General features: G+C 37.0%; 2 protein-coding genes and 1 non-coding gene across 4 annotated transcripts in view; 2 read left to right on the plus strand and 1 right to left on the minus strand.

The window, feature by feature from the left end:
• The first annotated feature begins 197 nt into the window (after positions 1 to 197).
• On the plus strand, positions 198 to 3183 carry LOC118741402 (60S ribosomal protein L3). 2 transcript variants are annotated; one of them, XM_036473374.1, is made up of 6 exons: positions 198 to 321; positions 545 to 737; positions 935 to 1103; positions 1732 to 1867; positions 2220 to 2609; positions 2813 to 3183. In XM_036473374.1, exons 1-6 carry the CDS (start codon positions 319 to 321, stop codon positions 3164 to 3166), a joined length of 1245 nt encoding a protein of 414 aa, XP_036329267.1. In that variant the 5' UTR covers positions 198 to 318; the 3' UTR covers positions 3167 to 3183. The 2 variants fall into 2 exon arrangements, with proteins under 2 accessions (XP_036329267.1, XP_036329274.1); XM_036473381.1 differs by lacking the exons at positions 2220 to 2609; positions 2813 to 3183 and having other exon boundaries at positions 214 to 321; positions 1377 to 1815.
• LOC118752587 lies at positions 788 to 868 on the plus strand. The gene has a single exon (XR_004994715.1). It is a non-coding gene; the product is annotated as a small nucleolar RNA U43 (small nucleolar RNA).
• A 1716-nt stretch (positions 3184 to 4899) lies between the features above and the next one.
• LOC118741438 (HIG1 domain family member 1A, mitochondrial) overlaps positions 4900 to 6918 on the minus strand; it is a gene marked incomplete at its 5' end in the record, with an annotated part of 3075 nt that continues 1056 nt past the window's right edge. Inside the window, 2 exon segments of the mRNA XM_036473413.1 lie at positions 4900 to 5057; positions 5482 to 5674. Coding sequence (XP_036329306.1) covers positions 5039 to 5057; positions 5482 to 5674 — 212 coding nt within the window. The 3' untranslated portion in view covers positions 4900 to 5038.

Consider the following 6918-nt stretch of genomic DNA (forward strand, 5'->3'; position numbering starts at 1 on the left):
CATATGTTCGAAAGTGCTAAATGTTGCATTTTAAATGCAGCAAAAACGGTGCATTACCCATTTTGTTGTGTACTGGAATGATTTCTGGACTGATTTGGCCAGCCGCGGGATTTCGCGTTGCGTACGGGAAAGAACCTCATGTGATTTGGTGCTAAGTAATTGTTGATGAATCCAGCTGACAGATGTCGCCCCTTGAGTCGGTCTGTTCGTTTTTGTAGTTAACAAATCGCAGCTTGCTTCTGTGATTTTCCGGCAAACAACTTTCTTTCTCTCATCATCGCTCGACTAGAACGGAAGCGTTGAAAAAGATTTTGAGAAATGGTAAGAAAAATTTTAAATTGTTAAGTTTTTTTTGGCACTGCCAATATATTAAAAGAGACTTGCATTCTAGCAGTAACCTTTTCGAGGTGAAATGCATAAATAATCTAACAGTAAACGCCAAAATTCTACCCTCTTGTCTGTATGTACACGTGGTTGGAAATCTGCAATTATATTGGATTCATTGAATTGCCGTTTTAAAGTGAATTTTATTGCCTATTTACAGTCTCATCGTAAATTCTCTGCGCCTCGCCATGGCTCTATGTCATTCAACCCTAAAAAGCGCTCACGCCGTCATCGTGGTAAGGTTAAGGCCTTCCCCAAGGATGATCCCAGCAAGCCAGTTCATCTAACGTGCTTCATTGGGTACAAAGCTGGCATGACTCATATCGTGCGTGAGGCTGATCGTCCTGGATCTAGTAAGTTAGCTTTTCTTATGAGCTATACATATGCATTTAAATAATTTTCTATGATGAGAAACAGTTAAAAATTTATGGTTAGAAAACAAATGATGTCCATGATTTTAATACAACTAGGGCGAACTGATTTGTTATATGACAAATAATTGCTAAGAAAAAAAAAACACGTGGTCTAAATTTGAGTAATTGTCTTGCAGAGATCAACAAGAAGGAGGTCGTTGAAGCAGTAACCGTTTTGGAAACTCCACCAATGATTGTTGTTGGTGCTGTAGGTTACATTGAAACCCCGTATGGTCTTCGAGCTCTCGTTAACGTATGGGCACAGCATTTGTCTGAAGAGTGCCGTCGCCGCTTCTACAAGAACTGGTATGTTGTTTTATCATAACCTCAAATATGTGTATAATATATATGTATCCCTTTTGTACTGGAGAGGGAATTGACGCATGAACACGTGTTGATTTCTTTAATCTTGTATGATGATAGATGGTAACTGACTTCTTTGAAGATACTAATATTTACCATCCCTGCCTGCCTTCCTTCTGATTAAAAATTAAAGAAATCAATTTCGCAGTATTTTCCCTCTTTCATTGTTTGCTCATCTAAAAAAAACTTTTACTAAAAAATCAATTAAAATCAAAGCTCTTGGATCAGCGTGCTGAGAGGGCTTTTAAAATATGTATTAGTCGTGTGAGCGCCATATGGTTTACTAGGAATTCATTTTGAATTTCGGCATTCCGATATGTGTACTTTTAAATCGTGAGCACGGCATGGAAGATTGATCTCCGCTCGCTGTTAAATGCGATGAGGTCGACTTCATTTCTTCTTTTTGTCAGTCGGAATTTCAATAGCAAAGAAGTTGAGTGTTGCGCCCACCCAATGGAGCTGAGAGCAAACTACAAGGCTGCATTTTTGTCCCGCTAATTACACTGATTTCCGCTGTCAATATGTAGTTCTCTGATTTTTGAGTTGACGATTGCAATCTGCCTCGATTCAGGTACAAGTCCAAGAAGAAGGCTTTCACCAAGGCCAGCAAGAAGTGGGAAGTTGACTTGGGCAAGAAGAGCATTGAGAATGACTTCCGCAAGATGCTGCGTTACTGCAAGGTGATCCGCGTCATTGCTCACTCGCAGGTAATTATTGAAAATAAAATTTACTTTGTATTGTAATGTATTTACGTAAGCAATTAATGCGACGTCCTTGGTTCGCAGCGTTGGATGTGCTCTGCAATCTTTGGATGAATGAGTGCGTCTAATGTAGTGTTCCTAAAAGGCGGTTTTGCTGTGATGTTCAATGCACAGTTATATAACCGCAACGTCGCAGAGTAAATTGCCCTTCGGGTGGCGATTCTTGATATATTCCAGTAACGGTGCATAGCCGCTTAGGCGATAACTGCGCAGTTAAATCATATCACGTACAGTATAAATTTAAGACAAAAATTTTACATCTTCGAGAATGTATCAAATTTTACTTTATCCCATTTAGATTCGCTTGATCAAGCAACGTCAAAAGAAGGCCCACATTATGGAAATCCAATTGAACGGTGGTTCTATCGAGGATAAGGTCAAATGGGTGCGTGAAAACTTGGAGAAACCCGTGCAGGTCAGCAATGTCTTCGGACAGGATGAGATGATTGACTGCGTTGGTGTTACCAAGGGTAAAGGTTTCAAGGGCGTCACTGCTCGTTGGCATACAAAGAAATTACCACGTAAGACGCACAAGGGTCTGCGCAAGGTTGCCTGTATTGGCGCTTGGCATCCATCTCGTGTGTCATTCACCGTGGCTCGTGCCGGTCAAAAGGGTTACCATCACCGTACCGAAATCAACAAGAAGATCTATCGCATCGGTGCCGGAATCCATACCAAGGACGGCAAGGTAGGTTAAGAAAAGACCGAAAAAAATTACTCATATTCACAGCATTGATGATAAACTCATAAAGTTCCGACATCAAACATAACTTTTTATTGATAATAAAATGATAATCAAATGATAGGACTGAATTGCATAATTTATAAAAAATTTGGCTTAGAATTGGTCTTAACATACTCTAAATTTCTTTTTCGCTTTCTTTTTTGCAGGTCATCAAGAACAACGCCTCCACTGAGTACGATTTAACCGATAAGAGCATCACCCCTATGGGTGGTTTCCCCCACTATGGTGAAGTCACCAATGACTTCGTCATGCTGAAGGGTTGCTGCATTGGCTCCAAGAAGCGTGTGCTTACACTACGCAAGTCGTTATTGAAGCATACCAAGCGCTCTGCTCTAGAACAAATCAAACTCAAATTCATCGACACATCGTCGAAAATGGGTCATGGTCGTTTCCAGACTCCGGCCGACAAATTGGCATTCATGGGTCCACTCAAGAAGGATCGCATCAAGGAGGAGGCTGCTGCTGCCGCTGGTGCTGCCACCACATCAGTCACTGCTTAAGTTGTGAATTTGTATTTGTTAATTGTATTAACGCTAAATACCACATGGATTGTGGTATGAATAAAATTTAAAATAAAAATTTAAATATATTTTTATTTAGTAGTGTCATAAGTTATGACTCATAACTATAGCTTAACGTACGACATAACAAATAGAGGTGCGTCTGAGTTAGCACGGCTCTGTGCTAGCACTCTCTAATTCTAATGTTAAACGCAGTGGAACGACGAGTATAGTGTATCAGGCAAAGCGTCCGACCTGTTCGAGGCACGCAATAAAAGCGGCAATACTGCAGCACTGATGCAAATTTTCAATACTGTTGCAATTTCCAACTGATAAAACGTTGCTAGTAGTTCACACCGAACGTGATACTTTAATAATGCGCACAACACTGCGGTTGTGATTGCATCTCGAACAAGCCCGTCGTTTACAAACTTGTATGTACGCTTTGCTCTTGCTATGCGTGCTCCAATTGAAACTTGTACGTTTGTAATCGACGTTTTGCTCGGTGCTCGCGGTGCAATATTTTTAGCAAGGCGACTATAATAATTCCATTTATACGTGTAGATTCGCCTTGATTTTAGCTTAAAATAAAGTAGTTCGGGACCTTGAACCAATTTAGATCATGGCTCGGGACTAGATCTAAAAAACTCGATAGAATCGATGCTTTGTCTTTATTTGGCACTATCGATAGTGTCGTTTTTAGGTTACTATCGATAGTTGTAGCCGCCATCTTTATTTCAACTACTCGGTATTATAGGGAATTTACATGATTCAACTTTCACAGGCGATTAGTTGAACCAAAAGTTGAACGAAAGTAGGCAGCCGACCAACTTCATTGAAAGCGATTAGTTGAAAGGCCGTTTACACCAGGCGATTGTTGCTTTCAACTAAAGATCGCCTCATGTAAATTCCCTATTAATACAAATTTTCTTTCCAGTTGCGTTGCCAGCTGCCAACCGAATCGTGGTTGCGTTGCTATGCGTAATCGACCCATAAATTAGAAATTTGAGCACAAATGCTGTTATACAACTTTACTATACACTGTCTCAGTTGGAAACATAGTGTACTTAAGATTGCAGAAATTTGAAAAATGATGTAAACTATTGAATTTGTGTTTTTTTGTTGTGGTTGTTTTTTTTTATTATCGCTTTTTATTCAATCAGTAACAGAAATCATTTTATGTGTTTTAGTTGAGTTTTATTCTTCGTATTTTAAATGTTTGATCTTTTAAAATTTCTAATACATATTTTTTCAAAACTTTTTAAATCGAACTTAAAGCTTAAACAGACGGCAGCGTTGATCCGAATTAACTCGGACTTAATCCGGATCAACCGCAGTTAATTCCCGAGTTGATCCAGATCAACGCTGCCGTCTGTTTATGCTTTTATGTACATAAATTAATCATACAACAAAATTTTTAATCATTAACAAAAACCAACTTTCGTATGTATTTCTCCACAACCCATTCCTGCAATAATTGATATTTAGCATCTCTGTCCACAAAACTTTATAATCGCATTACTTTGCATATCACAGGCAATAGGATCTCAGCGTTTAAAGTACGCGATTTAATGGTTTAATAGCCATTTCCTTCTTAACTTACTTGTAGTGCGTATGGTATTCTATTGTTATGTAATAAATTATGTATTCAAGTTGACAATGTTTAAAAGTATTTACATATGTGGGTACACAGATGGTCTTAAGTGTCTGGGTTGAATGCTTTTAACTGTTGCTAAATTTGCCGTGGATACAATTACTCAAACGTGTGATTATTTTTTCAATAACGCAGTTTCTATACACTTTTGTTCTGAATGTTCGCTCCTTTCTGGTATGTAGTTGTAGTATGTAAGTGCAGCTAACAAATTGTGGGTTTCAGTTGGACAATTTGGTACTTAAAAAAAAAAAACAAAAGAAAAACAGAAAATAATAATGAAAATAAAATTGAAGGAGGATTATAAGTTACATCGAATATAATACATACATATGTACAAAACAAATGAATTAGTGTAAAAATTAGCTTAAAAGAGTTAACAAATAAAGCTAATATCTGTGGTATCCATGCTTAAAAGACTTTCAAGCAACACTTGCATTATCATTGAATTATGTTTTTACAGTCGTTTGGTATCATTTTCACATTGCAGAGTATGTACTTAAACTGGCATTCAGCAGTTAACCTTCTGATTGCGAGTTAAATCTCCATTATAAAAGCGGATTTTATGTTTATGATTTCAAATTGATATTTACATATAAACGATTATTTAGAAATACAAGCATATACTATTAACTAATTCCAAAGTGTTATCAGTCAGCATTACTTTTCTTTGGGTGTTTTGTCCTTAAAAAGATACTCGTTGGCCATACTATAAGCCAGACCCAACGTCAGGCAGCCGACTACGGTGCCTTGCGCTGCTACACGAAGTTGCATCAGAAAAACACTTGTGCTCATCGTACCACGATGCTTATACTTGTATGCGCCAATTAAACCAGCTGCTACGAAACCAGCCAAACCTGTAAAGGGGATGAATATGGTTATTTAAAAGACATGATAATATGATTTAGGCCATTAATATATACAAAGCTTAAATAAACTATCAGGCAGGTTCTGTAATTCACTTCCGAGTGAATTTCAATCAAACTCGCTTTGATTAAAAATTGGCAGGCGTTGAAATTCACTCGGAAGTGAATTCCAGAACCTGCCTGTATATATACTAATAATAAAGTTAGAAAGTGAATCCCTTTCCCGCTAGTAAATTCAAATATCTTAACTCAGCTGACGAATATAACGCATCCATTATGTACCAAAATACCTATACAACCTTACTGAAAAAATAGCTGTATGAAATGAGGTGGAGGCCAATAAGTTTGTCATTTCGCGGAAAATTTTATTCAGACTTTAGTTCCGAGAAAATATTCGCATTCCAGTACATAGTATAGCTTGTAATTATTTCTCCTACAACATTTAACACAAACACGAATTAGGTAGAGTATGAAAACATATCTACATATATTACAACATTGCAAACAATCAATACCACAAATAAGTAGAATTGAAGTTTGATTATATATGTATGTACATACATTTATTTGCAATAAACAATGATGTAGCTTGACTACAAACGCCATTTACAAGCAGTAGAGTTTATTAAAGCCACAGACACCCGAGTGGAATTATGTGTAGGTAGGGAATTGGTTTGAATTGAATAGGGATGTATGCCTTAAATATGAGGCCATGAGAACAGAAGTGGCCAACCCAAAAACCTACTTAAAATCGTCTCAAATGTGATACATTTTAAAATAAAGGTCACTTATTCCTTATTTTGATGGTACGCTATGTAGCCTTGTACCTTAAAATTAAGGAATAAGCGTTTTTTAAATTAAAATGTATTTGAGAATATTTTAAGTACAAAAAAAAAAAAAATAAAATGGGTTAGGTCACTTCTGCTCTCACGGGCTGATATGTGCACATGTGTATGTACATAAATATGTAGTTGCATAAATGCATTAAGTAAGCAAAGTATTAAACTTTTCCTCGTTAACACCTTTGCTCAAGTATTCAAGTATGTATGTACGAAATTAGACACTATTGTGAAATATAACAAACTGGCAAAAACGTAGGTATAGCTTTCATAGAACGTAAGTCAGGCTCTAATAAAATTGCTATGCTATTATGGCTCCAATAAAGGTCTGGTGTTTCCTGTTAAAAGAAATATGTTTTGAGGAAAACATATTAAGTTATGACACCATCTTTTTTT

The sequence above is a fragment of the Rhagoletis pomonella genome, unplaced genomic scaffold, assembly GCF_013731165.1.
Source record: "Rhagoletis pomonella isolate Grant_MI unplaced genomic scaffold, Rhpom_1.0 Rhpom_scaffold_00001, whole genome shotgun sequence".
In the NCBI taxonomy this organism is placed as follows: Eukaryota; Metazoa; Arthropoda; class Insecta; order Diptera; family Tephritidae; genus Rhagoletis; species Rhagoletis pomonella.

Excerpts from the sequence above, each read along its gene's own strand:
- LOC118741402 (XM_036473374.1), top strand. Across the intron at positions 738-934 it reads GGCTGATCGTCCTGGATCTA|AGATCAACAAGAAGGAGGTC; the intron begins GTAAGTTAGCTT and ends ATTGTCTTGCAG. Across the intron at positions 1,868-2,219 it reads GCGTCATTGCTCACTCGCAG|ATTCGCTTGATCAAGCAACG; the intron begins GTAATTATTGAA and ends TATCCCATTTAG.